Here is a 20,548-nt window from a genome sequence, read left to right as displayed (position 1 = left end):
TGAACTAGAGCCATTGGAATACATGGAAAACACTGTACATGCATTTTGTGCAGAAAAAAAAAGTGCACGGAACTGCATCTGGTGTGAACTGGCCCTATTTTTTAAGTGTCCCACATTGAAGAGATTTCCCATTACTTCCTGTCCTAACAGGAAGTGAGGGTAGTCTCCCCGGTGGGTTCACTGATGGCACTAAAAAGATGACAGAGGCACTAAACCTTTTCAGCTCCAAATAAAAGGTTCTGTCTGGAGTTGAACAATGAACCATGGAAGTCCATGTCCCATGCTATACTATGATGGACAGCCCCGCTGCCCAATAGCAATATGCAAGAGGGGCGGGACCAAGCATATCTGAAGTTGCTATTTGCATATTAGATTTCCTTATGCCGTGTACACACGAGCAGAATTTCCGACAGAAAGAGTCTGATGGGAGCTTTTCATCGTATTTTCCGACCGTGTGTAGGCCCCATCTGACTTTTTCTGTCGAAAATTCAGACAGGTTTAGATAGAGAACATGTTCTATATGTTTCCGACGGAACAAATTCCTATCGGGAAAAATGCTTGTCTGTATGCTGTTCCAACGCACCAAAAACGATGCATGCTCTGAGGCAAGTATGAGACGGAATCTATTGGCTATTGGCTATTGAACTTCCGTTTTCTAGTTCCGTCGTACGTGTTGTACGTCACCACGTTCTGGACAGTCGGAATTTGGTGTGACCATGTGTATGCAAGACAGCTTGAGTGGAATTCCGTCGGAACTCCATCGTAAAAACCTTCAGTTTATTCCGACGGCAAAACCGGTCGTGTGTACAGGGCATTAGGCTTTGGGGCTCTTGAGAAGCTGAACAGGGTATGAGGTTACCTTTAATAGGGAAATGACTGTACCGAGGCTTTGGGTGCTGAGCGCACAACGCGTTCTAATAATAACAATTCGTTCCTTTGAATTTCAGCATCAGGAATCGGAAAGAGGGCAAAGCTTTCCGTATCTTCGCCGTGAAACAGTAACCCGAAAGCCGTGGAATGTCTACATGAACTTTGAGAAGACCAAAAACACCTTCCTCTGTCTGCTCTGCAGAATTGGGTCAAACCACCATCTCCTCCTCCGCCTCTGAACACCAACCCCGGAAAAAAAAAATAACGCCGCATTCCACACCGGAAAAACCAGCACACGCCACCGCAGCGCCTGCAACCAGCCGGGCCGGGAGGAATTCTCAGAATTCCAAGACGCTAGGCAGCGGACGTCAGTTCTTGATACCATGCCAAAGAACCGACACTGTCCACGGGGGCCAAAAGAAAGAAATGTGCCGGGCAAACTTGGCTTTCTATGTCTTAACTGCGTTTTGGCAATATCGTATTTCTTCAACGGACGCCGGGTCCCAGATTTCGCCTCCACAAACGGAAAGCATTCAGGGGAAGTGCTGTGTGTGTTTTTTGTTTTTGTTTTTTTTTTTTCTAAAGGTTTGTTTTGTGGTGCTTCTCAGTACTGTACATAATTGCCTTTTAAGTTTTGTACTTTTTTGTATTATTTGTATTAATATTATTATTTTTATTATAATTATTAAGATTAATGTTTTTTTAAACAGCAGCGCTGGTTTTTTTTTTTTTTTTTATATATATCGGGGTTTTTATTTTCACCCCATTTTTTGTATATAGTCTTGAATATGTAATATTAGCAAATGGATGGTGTCTTTATTTACAAAAACATTGTGGTCAGGATTTTACCCCTTGTGCCCCATTTTCATTTCATGGCAAGCATGATCCGGTCCCTGACATTACTCGCCAGTGATGTAATGCGTGTACATAGTAGCAGTTCTGAGCAGTACATAAAGTCCCTTTTTTCTTTCACACACCTGTAAATAGTTACCACAGTATTTTGGTTGATCAGTGATTAAAGTATATCTATAGCCAAAGCTATTTTTGGAAAAGAGTAAAGCAATTTTTTTTGCCTGTGTCCCATTGGGGAGATTTTCCTTCACTTCCTGTCCTGGAGACACAACAGGAAGTAAGAGAAAGTCTCTCTAGGGGGCATCCCCTCTAGGGCAGCTGTCCCCAATGGGAAGATTTCTGCTTACTTTCCTGTTCTGGCAACAATGTTTGGGTTTTCATCATTCTCTGACAACGGCCACCCGGACTAATTGCCTACTTGCCAACATTATGGGGCACTGGGGGGTTTCGCCCACTTTATAGGTTGGTTATGCACAGATGCCACCTCTAGGTATACAGGGAATGCCCATCTCGGCCACTTCATGGATTGGCCCTGCCCACACTCTAAATATGCGGGGACCACCCACATGCACCCCCGATCCATGCCATTTACACTTTTTAAACTACTGCACATGTGCAGTAATTCAAATAAGGATGATGCTGTGATCCCAGGAAAGGCACAGCATAGGTGGGACTGAGGATCTGGAAGATGTGGGTCTATCCCGCCACATCCGGGACAATTGGAATCCATGTATTTGAGAGGGTGAATCTCTCAATAAGGGACACAGCAGAAAAAAGCTCATAGAGGCTCCAACTCTTTCCCACTCCATCCAAAACTAAAGAAAAAAAGTGTTGGCTGTAGATCCACTTTAAAAGAAAACACACACACAGACATAGGTAGGACAGAGGATCTAGATATGGGACTATCCTGCCAAATCCGGGACATCCATGTAATTGAGAGGGTGAATCTTTCAAGTAGGGACACAGCAGGAAAAAAAATCTCATAGACGTTTCAACCCTTTCCCATTCCATCTAAAACAAAAAAAAGCGTTGGCTATAGATCCACTTTAAAAGAAAACACACACACACACATTTTCAAAGCAGCGAGTCTGCAAGATATAAACAAAAGTTACCTAGAGCGTTGAATACATGTCTACCATTGCATTTCAATCTGTTAAAGGGTCAGTCCACCCGAAACTGATCTTTCACTGATTAGTAACTCTATGAGAAATGCAGAACCTAACTAAGGTGGGAGATCCTGTTACCGTTTTTGTTACTTGATATTTTTTGTTACAGGTATTATGAGCTAATGGGTGTTTCGCCATGTCAGCAACCAAAATATTGGGTGGACTGGCCTTTTAAGAATCCCGTGGCTATAATGAAGTCTGTTCCAGGCTTGTTGGCCATCATCAGTGCAGTGTATGGAAATGCCGGGTATTTCCTTTTAGCTTTTTGGTGCTGAACAAATTGGCAGGGGAGCGAAGGAATAGCAAGCATGTCCTGTAGACGGGGAGGAAGGAACTAAAAAAAAAACCTGTTGCTTTAACCTGATGTTAACTAGTAATCCAAATGGTGGGAAGGAGGCGGGGAAGTGGCACCAGACCAAAGTGCAGTTTCTGAAAAATGTTGGCTCTCTCCCTTTGTAATGCAGGGAAGGCGAGGAGAGTCTGTGCATTAATGATCTTTTGGCACATAAACAATTTCCTGTATACATGTTCGGCTCTGTATTTAGCAGTTTCGCTGGAGATGGATGCCTTTAGCTCTTCCTAATCTGCCGCTTATTAATTTTCATTCATTAACCAGTACATATCCCAAAGGTCTGCGCCCATGCTTGAGGTGATTGTAGCCATATTAGTGCACTTGCAACAAAAACAATAGGGTACTGTCCATGATATTGTTTTTTTTGCCACTAACATCCAAATTTTAGGGACAAGCTTTCCGGGGGGTACCCCCTTCTTCAAGCTCTTATTAGTAAGTATATCCTGAAAGTAAGTACTGCTTGGACCTTGAGGAAAAGGGTACACCCTGAAAGCTTGTCCTGAAAATTGGCCTGTTAAAGTGGTTGTAACCTCAGATATGAAATATGAACAAAGCATATCCCTCTATAGTGTGTACTTGTGTCAATCCAGAGCACTGTGTCTCTCAAGTGTCATTTCTGTCTGCTGCCTCGTTGCTCTGCTATCAGAATGACACTTCTGACAAGTTTTTCTGACACCAAGAGAAAAATGGTGACAGCGGAGGGACCTCCAGCTGATTGATAGCCTCAGCTCTGTTCCTGTGTGCTGTGTGAAGGGGGGTGTCTCTTCCCTCCAATCAGCTCTCAGAGCTCTCCTCACTGATGTAACTTCAGCTCCCCGCCTTTAAATGGATGTAGAGGATAAAAGACTACAGATAAACCGGTACAACTTATGTAGGAGGATTTGTTTCATCTCTCTGTTTCACCTGAGGCAAGTCACTTCACTGGGTATATGTAATGCCCTGTACACACAACTGGTTTTGCCGTCGGAATAAACTCTGAAGGTTTTTCCGACGGAATTCTGCTCAAGCTGTCTTGCATACACACGGTCACACCAAATTCCGACCGTCCAGAACACGGTGACGTACAACACGTACAATGGGACTAGAAAACGGAAGTTCAATAGCCAGTAGCCAATAGCTTCCGTCTCGTACTTGTTTCAGAGCATGCGTCGTTTTTTGTGTGCCTCGGAACAGCATACAGACGAGCGGTTTTCCCGATAGGAATTGGTTCCGTCTGAAAAATATAGAATATGTTCTCTATCTACGTCCATCTGAATTTTTGACGGAAAAAGTCCGAAGGGGCATACACACGATCGGAATATACGATGAAAAGCTCCCATCGGACTCTTTCTGTCGGAAATTCCACTTGTGTGTACGAGGCGTAAGGGTTTGCAACCACTTTAACACAAATAAAAAAAAAGTATCACTGACAGTACTCAATTGTTTTTGTTGCTCATGCTTGGAAAGATCACAGGCTCATCGGCAGATGTCATCAGCGCTCATTAGCCAATTATCACCCAGAATCCTCATTATAGGATGTTACATAGATACCCTGTTTCCCCTAAAATAAGACCTAGCGTGATTGTCAGTGATGGCTGCAATATAAGCCCTACCCCCCAAATAAGCCCTAGTTAAAGTCCTTGTAGGTCTTATTTTCAGGGTAGGGCTTATTTTCGGGGAAACAGGGTAGGGCTTATTTGGGGGGGTAGGGCTTATATTGCAGCCATCACCGACAATCACACTAGGTCTTATTTTCGGGGAAACAGGGTAGGTGTTGTAGGGGTAGACGGGCTATAGTCCAAAGCAGGTTCCTTAACGGCCCATTCACATTATCGACGAGGCAAGTTATATTCATTCTGAATGCCGCTCCAATGCAGCTTACACACCCAACATGACCCGTGTTGCAGTGTACACCGTATTTGGTCCATTGAGTTGCAGTGTGCACCATATTCGGTCCATTGAGTTGCAGTGTGCACCATATTTAGTCCATTGAGTTGCAGTGTGCACCATATTTGGTCCATTGAGTTGCAGTGTGCACCATATTTGGTCCATTGAGTTGCAGTGTGCACCATATTTAGTCCATTGAGTTGCAGTGTGCACCATATTTGGTCCATTGAGTTGCAGTGTGCACCATATTTAGTCCATTGAGTTGCAGTGTGCACCATATTTAGTCCATTGAGTTGCAGTGTGCACCATATTTGGTCCATTGAGTTGCAGTGTGCACCATATTTGATCCATTGAGTTGCATTGGGCAGTCCGTTCAAATGAATATGAAGTCCTAACACAACGCACAATGAGGTACGACATGACACCTTTTAATGCATTAAGACACCGCAGCAAACAAGACTGGTGTAAATGGGCCCTAAAGGGACGCTGTCACATCAGGGCATCATGATAGGCCAACTCTCCAGGAAGGTATACACTAATGAATGCTGCCTTGCCCCCTCTCCATTCTAGCAGAACACTTGCTCTAATAGAGTGCATCTGGTGCATCCAGATATGGGGGAGTATGCAGCTTTCTCCATGGGACACTGCCTGGGCCTGAGTGGCCAATCGCCGGACCCATTCTATGCCACATGGTAGGGCAGTAATGTCATCTATCTGGGTAAGCTCAGACACCACATGACACTGAAGCTTACACAGGCTGGACTCCTACAGCACGGAGACAGTGATATCTTCCTCTGGGGGGGGGGGGGGTCGGGTGGACCATCAGAAAGCCGCATTGTCATCCAGCAAGACATGCTGGTTCCCCAGCAGATGGAGGCTCGTCTTTTATTGTAGGTTGGGTAACAGGATACAGGGTATTCAATAACTGCTCACCATCACTGGGCTCCATGACATAAAATGTTGAAATGTTTGTGTTTTACTTGTTTATTGGGAATCCTACCTCATGCTGGTGATCACATTGGTTATATGTTGTATATTCTCCATCTGTACATGTCTGCGCCCTTCCTGTCAATAAACGTCTTTCAGTCTCTTTGTATTTGGGTCTCTTTTGTGCTTAAAGTGGAATTCAAAGGCAAATGTCACCTGACATGTCTAAAATGCAGAAAATGTAAATGATAACTATCAATGGGAGACCTGAGCCTGGGATGATGCACACAACCATGTTGATGAATTTAACTTCACATCAGCAGCCTCCCTTAACATAAGACTCTCCCCCCCCCCCATCACATTGGAGTTCTCTCTTCCTGTCAGAGGTCCTCCCATCACAGCAGAGGTCTTTCTTCGTGTCAGAGGTCCTCCCATCACATCAGAGGTCTTCCTTCACGTCAGAGGTCCTCCCATCACAGCAGAGGTCTTCCTTCACGTCAGAGGTCCTCCCATCACATCAGAGGTCTTCCTTCGCATCAGAGGTCCTTCCATCACATCAGAGGTCTTCCTTCACGTCAGAGGTCCTCCAATCACATCAGAGGTCTTCCTTCACGTCAGAGGTCCTCCAATCACATCAGAGGTCTTCCTTCATGTGAGAGGTCCTCCCATCACATCAGAAGTCTTCCTTCAAGTCAGAGGTCCTCCCATCACATCAGAAGTCTTCCTTCACGTCAGAGGTCCTCCAATCACATCAGAGGTCTTCCTTCATGTGAGAGGTCCTCCCATCACATCAGAAGTCTTCCTTCAAGTCAGAGGTCCTCCCATCACATCAGAGGTCTTCCTTCGCGTCAGAGGTCCTTCCATCACATCAGAGGTCTTCCTTCACGCCAGAGGTCCTCCCATCACATCAGAGCCCATCTTCACGTCAGAGGTCCCCCTTCACATCAAAGATGCCCCTTCATATAAGAGGCCCTCCCATCACATCTCAGTCCCCCTTCACGTCAGATGTCTCCCCCTTCATGTCAGAGGCCCCCAATACATCAAAGGTCCCTCATTACATCAGAGTCTCTCCCCCATTACTTTAGAGCCCCCTTTCACATCAGAGGTTCCCCCATCATATCAGTTGTTCCCTCATCATATCAGAGCCCTCATTCACATCAGAGGTCCTCCCATTTCATCTGAGATTCCCCTCATGTCAGAGTCCTCCTATCACATCAGATGCCTCCATCACATCAGGAGTCCACCCTTCACATCAGAAGCCTCCCTTCACATCAAAGGTCCCCCTTCACATCAAAGATCCCCCTTCACATCAAAGATCCCCCTTCACATCAAAGATCCCCCTTCACATCAAAGATCCCCTTTCATATCAGAGGCCCTCCCATCACATCACAGTCCCCCCTCCATGTCTGAGGCCCCCATTACATCAAAAGTCCCTCATTACATCAGAAGCCCCCCTTCACATCAGATCCCCTCTAATGTCAATGTCCCCTTTCATGTCAGAGTCCCCAATTCACATTAGGGGCCCTCCTTCGTGTCAAAGCCCCCCATCATATCAGAGGTCCCCCATCACATCAGAGGCCCCCTGTACATGAGCACCCCTCCGATCTCATCAGAGTTCCTGCATAACAGAGTCCCTCCATCACATCAGAGTAACCCCATTACCACTGAGTCCTTACATTACATCAGAGTCCCCCAATCACACAGTCCTCTCTTCACATCAGAGTCCTAGCTTTTGGCTCCAGCAGCAAGATAGAGGGTGGGATGAGGTCTGGAAGAGACGGACTTCTCTCCTGAATGCTGGGGGTGGCTCCGCATATCACCTGCCCTGGATGAGCGTCATTCATTCATTGGTTGTTATGGTGCTGGCAGTCGGCCCATAAATTGTTGGCCCTATATAAATACCCGATGTAAAGAATATATAAATATTTTTTACAGACCAAAAGGGAGAAAATAAGAGAAAATCTTTGTTAGGCTAACCATACACTATACAATCTGATTATACGATCTCATTTAGATCTACCTTCAACTATGTAGTATAAGGGCCTGCCTGGTTAGATTATTATTATATAGTTTTGGTAAAGCTAAAGAAGATTGGACAATCAAATTGTACAGTGTATGGGCAGTTTTAAGGTTTACATACTCTTTAACCGCTAGCCGACCGCGCTATAGCTGGATGACGGCTACAGCGTGGATGACTAGTTCTGGGAGGCCGTCATATGATGGCCTCCCGTGATCGCGCCCGCTGCATGGGGCCCGCGGCCTGCACTGTGATCACAATGTCCAGAGGACACTGCTGATCACAGATTGAGGTAAAGAACCAATCAGCGGCTCTTTACAACATGATCAGCTGTGTCCAATCACAGCTGAACACGGATGTAAATAGAAGCCGGTTATCGGCACTCCTTTCCTTATGCTGGCAGCATGAGGATCGAAGAAAAGAGCCGATAACCGGCTTCTCTAAAAGGGACATGTACACTTCACAAGGGACATGTACACCGATAATCAGGGGACTGATTGTCAGTGCAGTCCAAACAGTGCCCACTAGTGCCACCTCATCAGTGTCATCTATCAGTGCCGCCTACCAGTGCCCATCAATGCCACCTATCAGTCCCCACCAGTGCCACCTCATCAGTGTCACCTATTAGTGCCGCCTACCAGTGCCCATCAATGCCGCCTATTAGTGCCCACCAGTGCCACCTCATCAGTGCCCATCAGTGTCACCTCATCAGTGCCCATCAGTGCTGCCTCATCAGTGCCCATCAGTGCCTCCTCAGTGTCACCTATCAGTGCAGCCTCATCAGTGAAGCCTCATTGGTGCTGCCTCATCAGTGCAGCCTCATCAGTGAAACCTCAATGGTGCTGCCTCATCAGTGCAGCCTCATCAATGTCCATCAGTGCCTCCTCAGTGCCACCTCATCAGTGCAGCCTCATCGGTGCTGCCTCATCAGTGAAGCCTCATCAGTGAAGCCTCATTGGTGCTGCCTCATCAGTGCAGCCTCATCAATGCCCATCAGTGCCTCCTCAGTGCCACCTCATCAGTGAAGCCTCATCAGTGCAGCCTCATCGGTGCTGCCTCATCAGTGAAGCCTCTTCAGTGAAGCCTCATCAGTGCTGCCTCATCAGTGCTGCCTCATCAGTGAAGCCTCATCAGTGCTGCCTCATCAGTGAAGCCTCATCAGTGAAGCCTCATCAGTGAAGCCTCATCAGTGCAGACTCATCAGTGAAGCCTCATCAGTGAAGCCTCATCAGTGCAGACTCATCAGTGAAGCCTCATCAGTGCAGACTCATCAGTGCAGACTCATCAGTGAAGCCTCATCAGTGCAGACTCATCAGTGAAGCCTCATCAGTGCAGACTCATCAGTGAAGCCTCATCAGTGCAGACTCATCAGTGAAGCCTCATCAGTGCAGACTCATCAGTGAAGCCTCATCAGTGCAGACTCATCAGCGCACATCAGTGAAGGAGAAAAATAACCCGCTTCTAAAATTTTATAACACACTATGAAAAAGTTTTCAATCTTTATTTCTTTATTTAGCAAAGAATAAAAAACCCCAGTAGTAATTAAATACCACTAAAGAAAGTTCAATTTGTGTGAAAAAAAAAATGATAAAAATTTTGTTTGGGTACAGAGCTGCATGACCGCGCAATTGTCATTCAAAGCGTGACAGCGCTGAAAGCTGAAAATTGGCCAGGGCAGGAAGGGGGTAAAAGTGCCCAGTAGGCAAGTGATTAAATGATAAGTGTGCTATGTTACAGTGCAGCTCAAAGTGCTATCAGATAAAATGTGAAACTTTGCAGGAAAATTCACTCCGAGACCACAATGTTGGGAGCAGTGTGAAAGCAATGTAGTTGGGAGCAGTGTGAAAGGCCTGCTGATTTTGGCTGTGGTTGTTATTATTAAATTTCAGTCGATGGTAAATTTGGTCGGGTTAGTTTTGAATCAAGGTAATCTGTAGCGATTGGACTCTTCCTAGACTGCTAATTTGCTCATCTGGGGGATGTGATGTGAACTAGTGAAGGGGGTTCCTTTCTGTGCACCAGAGTGTCCCGATTCCCACACTCCGATCATCCGTTATATAACATGGCTGTGCACCCAATAAATCACCGCGCCGTACGGCTTGTTTACTAAACAGTTGTGCAATCACATTCCATCACATCCTCCGAGAGAGTCCGAAAAAAGACACAAACATCTGACTAAGTACATCTGTAGCATTATTACTGACCTTTATTCCACTCTTGGAAAATGACAATATATTTAAAGCAAAAATAAACCCAAAAGCAAACATTTATTATATTGCAGCTTACCAATTCTTAGATGTGACGGCTGCATTCGCTTTCTTTCTTCTATTTTCATCTGGTGATCCATCCAGAAAGTCTGTTGTTTTTGTTGTTCAAAAGCAAGAATGTATCAGTTTGCATGGATGAGACGATCCACTTAAAGTGTTACTAAACCCACAACAGTAAAATCAGTCTGTATATGGAGTAAAGCATGATTGTTATACTCACTGTGGAATCTAAGGGGTTAATCCTTTACATTGTGTAAAAAGGCTGGTTGATCCTGTCTTCTCTGATCCTCCCCTTCTTCCACTGTCCCCAATCCATCTCCTGATAGAACAGAGCCTTGGAGGCACTCTGCACATGCTCAGTTTGGTGTGTATTGCTAGAGAGTTTTTTTTTTCCTTGGGAGGGTGCATGTGATCAGCACAGGGCCAGACAGAGGGTCAGACAGAGGGTCAGGGGTCCTGCAGCCTCATAGGACAGTCAGAGGAGAATGAAAATTCCTCCTACAAGCTTTAACCAGACACTGATAGAAGTCACAAGACTGCTATTTACTGCTGATGAGAAAAGTTATTTAGCAGTTTATGTTTACTAAAATTATTACATTTCCATGTTCTGTGCACTGTGGGAGACCAGATATAGTGAATGCAGGGTCCGGGGTTTAGTAACACTTTAACACTGGAAGGGTTTCTTACAATGATCAGCTTTTAGTTATTCGTGCAAAACCTTTATCCCAATGGGGAAAAAACTGCTGTAACTGATTATAAAGTGTGAGCTGGAGAGTTTGGCTTCAATTTGTTAGTGTATCTAAATCTGCTAGTACATTTAACACCCCCCCCCCCCCCCAGACTGACAATGCTGCTGTCTGCTGTGCCTCCTGTGCTCCTTCATCTACAGTTGTGTCTCACTAATAGAGGAGTGTTGGCCAGATTACCAGGTAAAAACTGAGGGGAAAAAAAGGTCTAAAAAAAAGAAAACGAATGCAGCCACCACATCCAATGACTGGGAAGCTGCAATATATTACATTGTTGGTTTAATACCGCTTTAATTACAGGGAATGTGAAAAAAGACGTATTCAATGCATCTCTACAATACATTAACCACTTCCCGCCCGCCGGCCATCAAATGACGTCTGGGCGGCGCGGCTCTCATTCTAGGTGGACGTCATATGGCGGCCTCCCAGAACGACCGTGGGGGTGCGCATCACGGCGATCGTTGCTGCGGTGTGTCAGTCTGACACACCGTAATCACTGATCTCGGTAAAGAGCCCCTGACGGAGGCTCTTTACCACGTGATCAGCCGTGTCCAATCACAGCTGATCACGATGTAAACAGGAAGAGCCGGTGATCGGCTTTTCCTCACACGCGTCTGACAGACGTAAATAGAAGAGAGCCAATCGGCTGCTCTCCTGACAGGGGGGGGGGGGGGATCTGTGCTGATTGTTTATCAGCGCAGCCCTCCCTCGGATGCCCACCCAGGACCACCAAGATGCCACCAGGACCACCAGGGAAATGCCAATCAGTGCCCAGGCAGCTGCCAATCAGTGCCCATCCCCAATGCCTGCCAGTGCCAGTGCCATCAGTGATGCCTATCAATGCCATCTATCAGTGCCGCATATCAGTGCCCAGCAGTGCTGCCTATCAGTGCCCAGCAGTGCCGCCTATCAGTGCCACCCATAAGTACCCATCAGTGCAGCCTTTCAGTGTCACCTATCAGTGCCCACCAGTGCCACCCATGAGTGCCCTATCAATGCCCATCAGTGCTGCATATCAGTGCCATTCATCAATGCCGCCTTCCAGTGCCCATCAGTGCTGCCTATCAGTGCCCATCATCAGTGCCCATCAGTGCCACCTCATTGATGCCACCTCATCTGTGCCACCTTCTCAGTTCCCATCAGTGAAGGAGAAAACTTACTTATTTACAAAATGTTATAACAGAAACAAAAGGAAAACGTATTATTTTTCAAAATTTTTTTTAGTTTTTTTATTTGTTTAGCAAAAAATACAAAACGCAGAGTTGATCAAATACCACCAAAAGAAAGCTCTATTTGCGGGAACAAAATGCTAAAAATTCTGTTTGGGTACAGTGTAGCATGACCGCGCAATTGTCATTTAAACAGCGACAGCGCTGAAAGCTGGAAATTGGCCTGGGCAGGAAGGGGGTGTTGTTGCCCGGTATTGAAGTGGTTACCATTTCTCATGTTTTATCCCTTGAAATCAAAGCATCTTATAAAACGGGACAACCAACTATGGCGGCAACTGGAAGAACCATCTCTGCTACTGAGGTAAAGGACTAAATTCCTAAACATACCGTCTCTTTTTATTTGAAATGCACATTTGAGATGGATTTTGATCAATTGGTTTATAAACTCATGTTTTGTATTTTTTCCACTATTTGTATTAAACCTTTTTTTAAAAATGAAAAAAAAAAAAAATTCAAAGCAGAGTGAATTCTTGCCATTCAGTCTGCAGAGCACATTATTGGCTTGCTGCCTGCACGCTTGTTAGCAGCCTGTCTCTAATTGACAAATTTAAGTGGAACTTTCATATTTTTAAAGTCTGCAGGGATAAATTCCTGGTGTAACAGTATCGTTTCTCAGAAATATTCCACCTTTTATCAAAAAAAAAAAACAAAAACCCCTGGGCTCCAGTCTAAGCTGAGATGAGGTCAGCCTGCCGTTGCAACATTGCAACTTTGTACATAACCCGTGTTTTGTCTCTTTCAAAGTGGTGCAGATACAGAATAAAATTTCAAAAAATGGAATAAATTTGTGTCTGTACTTCAGAATTGTGGCGTGTTGGTTCAGTATTCAGCATTTGACTCTTTGGTCTTGTTCAGACTTGATCGGCAGTGGTTTGCTTTTCAGAGGTGGTTTGGAAACAGTTGACAGTTGTTCAAAAAGTTATATATGCCGCATCCTGAATAGGTTTTTTTTTTGCAATGAAATCCCACCAGTCTGCTCTACAACCATGTCCCTGAGACGCGGTTGCGATATGGGCGTGGTGTGGTCCTATTGACTTGAATAGGATGCGGTTGGCAAGCAGCACTGCCTACCAATCACGACATGTATAAAATTGGCCAGATCAGGAAGCAAGCACAGCAGTGCCTACAGACATGTCCATGGGCCATGTTAACTTGCCGGTAGGTGGTCGGGGGGCAGTAAACTTGCAGATTTACCACCTGCTTTTACTGTCTATCCCTGGCACATGTGAATGAAGCCCTATGCCGCGTACACACGAGCGGACTATCCGACGAACTTTCGTCGGACTTCCAACGGACTTTCCAAATAAACGGACTTGCCTACACACAAACACAACAAAGTCCGACGGATTTGTACGTGATGACGTACGACCGGACTAAAATAAGGAAGTTCATAGCCAGTAGCCAATAGCTGCCCTAGCGTCGGTTTTCGCCCATCGGACTAGCATACAGACGAGTAGACTTTTCGATAGGAACTGGGTCCGGCGGGGTTCCGACGTAAAGATTTGAAACATGTTCCAAATCTAAAGTCCGAAAAAGTCCGCTGCAGGTCCGATGAAGCCCACACACTGTCGAATTGTCCGCTGGACTCGGTCCGTCGGACCAATCCGGTCGAAAAGTCCGCTCGTGTGTACGCGGCATTATAGGTGAGTCAGATACCTGTACATCCCCCCTCGTTCCCCACTGCACACTGTGATTCCATTCTCTGACACCAAAAGTCTCTACATAACCTTGCAACAATGGGGTTTGGAGTAAGGTACCATCACACGGAGGGGAATATGGGTATCTGATGCTTTCGGAAGTGTTGAGTGCCTAAGAGCCCTTTCACTCTAGGGCGGGGGCGGCGTCGGCGGTAAAACGCCGCTATTATTAGCGGCGTTTTACCGTCTGTATGCGGCCGCTAGCGGGGCGGTTTTACCCCCCGCTAGCGGGCGAGAAAGGGTTAAATACCACCGCAAAGCGCCTCTGCAGAGGCGCTTTGCCGGCGATATAGCCGCGCCGTCCCATTGATTTCAATGGGCAGGAGCGGTGAAGGAGCGGTATACACTCCGCTCCGAAGATGCTGCTGGCAGGACTTTTTTCACCGTCCTGCCAGCGCATTGCTCCAGTGTGAAAGCCCTCGGGGGCTTTCACAATGGAATGAAAGTAGCGGCACTTTCGGGTCAGTTTGCAGGCGCTATTATTAGCGCAATAGCGCCTGCAAACCCGCCCTAGTGTGAAAGGGCTCTAAGAGACTGATGAAGGCTGCAGCACTGCAATGAAAGGGTGGCAGAAGACAAATAGTGAAGACAATAAAACCCAGTTGAAGTCGTTACTCTTCTTCCCCGATCTGAAACAAGAACATGTTTTGGCTAAAGTCCTACTTTTATGTTTTCTTGCCCCCATTAGCTGCTTATTTGCCTCGGGGACACCTAACAGATCCTGGTAGCCAAGGCAGGGCGTGACCTCCATATTGTTTTTGGGACAATACCAACGTTCTCTTGAAGGACACCTTTTCTAATGACTACTTTTTCTGCAGTTTTTAGTTATATAGCTGTTTTGCTGCCCTTGGTGGCTTCAAATTTGATGGGGCCCTCAGGCGGTCTTTCATCCCACCAGAGTAAAACAAACATTGACCAGTACACACGTGTGATTATCCGAAGTCTATTGAGATCCTTCTCCGCGGACAATCTTCACACACATGGCCACCTTCAAAAGGGCGCCCATCTGCGCTCTGGTAGTAAACAGTTCCGGATGCTTTCTTGCGGAAATCGATAACACGCCTTTGAACAGAACCACATGTCACCTGATCCGGGACACAGATCCAAATTGAGTCTTCACCAAACCGGATTCTAGGAAGCGGCAGCTGGGCAGTAGACGACCTTCACACACATGGAAGCCGTTATCTGCAACCGCAATCACGTGCGGACATTCAACTGTGTGTAATCAGTGAAAGGATCGGATGGATCAGGAACGGTCAGCTCCTATCTACAGGAAGATCACAATGTATCAGAGATACAGAAAACATGGAGAGTTGTTCTCTATAATGTGTCAGTCATGAGACAAAAAAAAACAAAAAACTTCACCAAATTAGTTTGTGAGAAGGCATAATGCCCCGTACACACGGTCGGATTTTCCGATGGAAAATGTCCGATCGGAGCGTGTTGTCGGAAATTCCGACCGTGTGTAGGCTCCATCGGACATTTTCCATCGGATTTTCTGACACACAAAGTTGGAGAGCAGGAGATAAAATTTTCCGACAACAAAATCCGTTGTCGGAAATTCCGATCGTGTGTACACAAATCCGACGGACAAAGTGCCACGCATGCTCAGAATAAATAAAGAGATGAAAGCTATTGGCCACTGCCCCGTTTATAGTCCCGACGTACGTGTTTTACGTCACAGCGTTTAAAACGATCGGATTTTCCGACAACTTTGTGTGACCGTGTGTATGCAAGACAAGTTTGAGCCAACATCCGTCGGAAAAAATCCTAGGATTTTGTTGTCGGAATGTCCGAACAAAGTCCGACCGTGTGTACAGGGCATAAGAGTTAAAGTGGACCTGCCAGTAACTTTACAACCCTGTACGAATAAATTCCCATAATATACAGCAACATTATCATTCATTTTTATTACTAAAAAGCCTTTCTTGAGCTCCAGTCCAGTGACTTTGCCTAGGCTGGGATGATGTCATCAGTCTGCTGCAGGCAGGAGGGAGCATTTCCCCAGTCTCCCCTCCTCCAGTGATCAGACTGTACATTGTAACTTTGTAGCAAACTGCAAGGTGAGAGACTGGAGCAGGGGCTGATCTGTGTCAGATTTTTTTATCAACACAACCAAGCAGGGCCAGACACTGATAAGACAGTACAGCCAGCTCTCCTGTGCTGGGCCCGGGCCCCATCAGTTCAAAAGGAGGGCCTGGGCACCTGCTGAGCAGGAGGGTCGGCTGTACTGTCTTTTTGCAGAAACCGATCCTCTACTGTCTCCCACTGCAGCGCTACCAGCTTCTGCTCCTCTCCCTCCCTACGGCTGCACTGCAAGGGGATTGGTTTTAGCACATGTGCCCCTTCCACCTGCTGTCCGAGCCCCACTGTGTGCCCCTTTCCCCTGCAGTGCTGCTGGCTTAATTAGGAGGAATCTGTGCTGCACTGGGTGATTAGGGTGTGCCCAGGCACACCCTGTGCGCACGCCTATGCACTGTAACATGTTTCAGGCACTGGGAGCTTGAAAGGGAGTACCAGGTAGCCTATTCTCACATTACAAGAAAAGTATCTTAGCAGTGGCGGCCCATGCATTAAGGGCGCACGGGCACCGCCCCCTTTCTCCTGCCACCCCCCTCTATCACCAATAGATAGATTCATGCATTGCATGAATCTATCTATAGCCGCCCGTGCCACCCCTTATTCAGGCACCCCGGCCCTTTTTCAGGCGCAGGGCGCCTGAATTACAGCGGCGGCGGTGGTTTTGAAGCACCTGATTAGAGCCATAGGCTCTAATAGGCGTCAAAAAAGGTGACCTGCGACAGCCATGCTGGGCGCTCGCAGGTCACTCAGCTGTGTTAGAAAAGCGAATGAATATTCGCTTTCCTAACACTAAACCGCCTCTCCGCCAATCAGGTGCTTAGATCTGTTACCCGTCACCTGATTGGCTGAAACGACAGGCACTGTGATTGGACGCCAGGCACAGTGGCGGCAATTGATGGGCACATTGGGAGCAATTGATGGCCACAGTGGCGGCAATTGATGGGCACAGTGGGAGCAATTAATTGGCACAGTGGTGGCAATTGATGGGCACAGTGGCTGCAATTGATGGACACAGTGGCTGGGTTTGATGGCACAGTGGTGGCAATTGATGGGCACAGTGGGAGCAATTAATTGGCACAGTAGTGGCAATTGATGGGCACAGTGGCTGCAATTGACACAGTGGCTGGGTTTGATGGCACAGTGGTGGCAATTGATGGGCACAGTGGCTGCATTTTATGGGGCACAGTGGCTGCATTTGGTGGCACAGTGGTGGCAATTGATGGGCACAGTGTCGGCAATTGATGGGCACAGTGGCTGCATTTGATGGCACAGTGGCTGCGTTTGATGGTACAGTGAGGCTTGATGGTGTTTTTTTCAGAATTTTTCAGTTTGTTTGCGCCCCCCAAAAATCTTGAGCACCAGCCGCCACTGATCTTAAGACACATCTAAAGCCATAATGTTGCTTTGTAGTTTTGGATATAGTAAAGAAGGGAATAAACGTCACCGTTTTTTGTACTCTTTATCCTATTGGACAGTTGTCATTGGAATATCCTCTGTCAGGTTTTGATTGTTGCTTGTGTCCCCACTGGGGATTGTGAACCTTTTTATTCGTCCCGGTGTTCATAATCATAGGGACTATATGTCGGGGGAAAATGAAACATTTTCAGTTGTCACCATGGGGAAAACTTAAAAATGAAGACATTTGTTCTGGTGACAGCTATAGGTACATCTATACGGGACAGGAAGTGAAGGAAATCTGACCAATTGCAAAACAATAAAAAGAAAAAAGAAAAAAAAAAAGAAAAGGGTTTTATCCATTCCCCAATATCTACAATAAATAAAAAAAAAAAAGAAAAAAGAAAAAATTGGCTTTAGATATATCTGATTTTATGTAGTGATTATAGCAGGTTATCATTTCAATATGTTATTTTGTTTTTTGAAATAAAAATAATAATAATTAAAGAATAAGAAAAATATTTAAAAAACGTAATAAAATACTTAAAAAAAAATAAAAATAAATAATAATACAGTTGTGATCGGATTATTGCTGTTGCTCCCGTATGTCATAGAGTCCAGGGTGAGTCAGTCTGCTTTGAGTGCCAGTTATGGAGCTTGTAATGTAAATAGAGACAGAAGTCCCATAATACTCTCCATCCATGACTCAGGTGTTCCATCATCGAAATATTCGGAATGCCATTCAGTCAGGACATGTGAATCAGTACCAGTGCTCACGTGTCCCCCAGACCGGCATCATCCTTTCAAATCCCCTGTCAACCTCCCACTGCCCTATAGAAGTCCCAGGAACCCAACATTCTGCACCCCCTGCATCCTTCACATTTGTCATTCCCCTGAATCCCCCACTATAACACCCCTGTATCCCTCGCTACCCCATATTCTGCAAATCCTGCATCCCTCACCGCTCCCACATTCTGCACCCCCTGCATCCCTCACTGCCTAACATTTTGCAGCCCCTGCATCCCCCACTGCCTTATATTCCACACTCTTTGCATCCCCCACTAACCCAACATTCTTCAACCCCTGCATCCCACACATTCTGTACCCCCTGCATCTCCCACTACCCCACATTTTGTACCTTTTGCATCCGCTACTACAACAACCTCTGTATCCCCCACTTCATATTCAGGACCCCTTGCATGCCCCATTATAACACCCCCGCATTCCTCACTACCCCACATTCTGCACCCCGGAATCCCTCACTACTCCCCATTCTGCACCCCCTAAATCTCTCACTACCCCACATTCTGCACCCCCTGAATCCCTCATTACCCCACATTCTGCACCCCCTGAATCCCTCACTACCCCACATTCTGCACCCCCTGAATCCCTCACTACCCCACATTCTGCAACTCCTGAATCTCTCACTACCCCACATTCTGCACCCCCTGAATCCCTCACTACCCCACATTCTGCACCCCCTGAATCCCTCACTACCCCACATTCTGCAACTTCTGAATCTCTCACTACCCCACATTCTGCACCCCCTGAATCCCTAACTACCCCACATTCTGCACCCCCTGAATCTCTCACTACCCCACATTCTGCACCCCCTGAATCCCTCACTACCCCACATTCTGCACCCCTGAATCCCTCACTACCCCACATTCTGCACCCCCTGAATCTCTCACTACCCCACATTCTGCACCCCCTGAATCTCTCACTACCCTACATTCTGCACCCCCTGAATCCCTCACTACCCCACATTCTGCACCCCTGAATCCCTCACTACCCCACATTCTGCACCCCCTGAATCTCTCACTACCCCACATTCTGCACCCCCTGAATCTCTCACTACCCTACATTCTGCACCCCCTGAATCCCTCACTACCCCACATTCTGCACCCCTGAATTCCTTACTACCCGACATTCTGCACCCCCTGAATATTGTTTATAAACATTGATCAGACGGGAGATAGAGAGATACAAAGCAACATTGTTTATAAACATTGATCAGACGGGAGATAGAGAGATACAAAGTAACATTGTTTATAAACATTAATCAGACGGAAGATAGAGAGATACAAAGTAACATTGTTTATAAACATTGATCAGACGGGAGATAGAGAGAAACAAAGTAACATTGTTTATAAACATTGATCAGACGGGAGATAGAAGTGATCTTGCTGTGAATCCACCGCAGAGACCACTTTTATCTTAAAGCGGTCCGCCCTCTGTTTAAGAAAATACCGGGGTTATGGCAGCTATCAAAATACCGACGTATAACGACAGTGGGCGATCCAGAAGTGGTTAATAGAACTGGGTCTCCAGCCTCTTGTCAAATGACTCTGTGCTCTGCCACCTTCTTTCTCAACTCCAATGAGAGAGGAGGTGGCGCTGGTACGAAGGATCGCACCAGATGCATTTTTACAGCCACACATTCATAAGAACACCGGACTAAATTCTGGAGACACTTCACGTGTACGCTGCGTCCTCTATGTACGTCCAAATGTAAAAATTTCCATGTTGGATGGACTGCGCCTTTAAGAGTCAGCCTCCGCTCTTCTCACAGGTTTCATTTTAATGTGAATAATTGGGCAGGTGTCGTCCTTCTTCCCAGAAGTAGAGACCGTCCTCCACAGATGTCTTCTGTTCAGCGCTGGACGCGGTCCAAGGAGAAGCGGAGACTCTGCGATGTGTAGAATATAAACACCTCTGGCCAAGGAGGACACTGTTCTACAGAAGACATCACAGAAAGTCTTTAACTGGCTCTTCCTCGGCACACAGGCCCTTCTGACGGGCGCGCTGCGGGGGGAAACGGGCGAAGGCGCTGTGCGGGGCGATGGAAAAACTGACACCGCGTCTCCTGCACACGCACAGGAAAAAAGAGCCGCAGTTATGTGTAATTAACACTCAACAGGTAAAAGCACAATGGAGTCTCTGCAGGGGGAGAGGTAACGGGAACTGAATTAAAGTGGATCTGTCATCAGATATAATACTTTCTGCTCAGTAATGTGTCAGTGTGACCCTTCCACGTATTTATTACCTCTCACAGAGATCCCAGGACTCCCCCTGACAATAC

General features: G+C 46.4%; 1 protein-coding gene across 1 annotated transcript in view; it reads left to right on the top strand.

Annotated features, from left to right (window-relative positions):
- CRISPLD2 (cysteine rich secretory protein LCCL domain containing 2) overlaps window positions 1–6,202 on the top strand; it is a 69,403-nt gene extending 63,201 nt beyond the window's left edge. Inside the window, exon 15 of the mRNA XM_073605759.1 lies at window positions 948–6,202. Within this exon, the coding sequence (XP_073461860.1) occupies window positions 948–1,002 (55 nt within the window). The 3' untranslated portion in view covers window positions 1,003–6,202. The remainder of the gene's footprint in view (window positions 1–947) is intronic.
- The last annotated feature ends 14,346 nt before the right edge of the window (window positions 6,203–20,548 follow it).

Source organism: Aquarana catesbeiana, linkage group LG11 (genome assembly GCF_042186555.1).
Source record: "Aquarana catesbeiana isolate 2022-GZ linkage group LG11, ASM4218655v1, whole genome shotgun sequence".
Taxonomy (NCBI): domain Eukaryota; kingdom Metazoa; phylum Chordata; class Amphibia; order Anura; family Ranidae; genus Aquarana; species Aquarana catesbeiana.
This window is presented reverse-complemented; position numbering and strand designations above follow the sequence as displayed.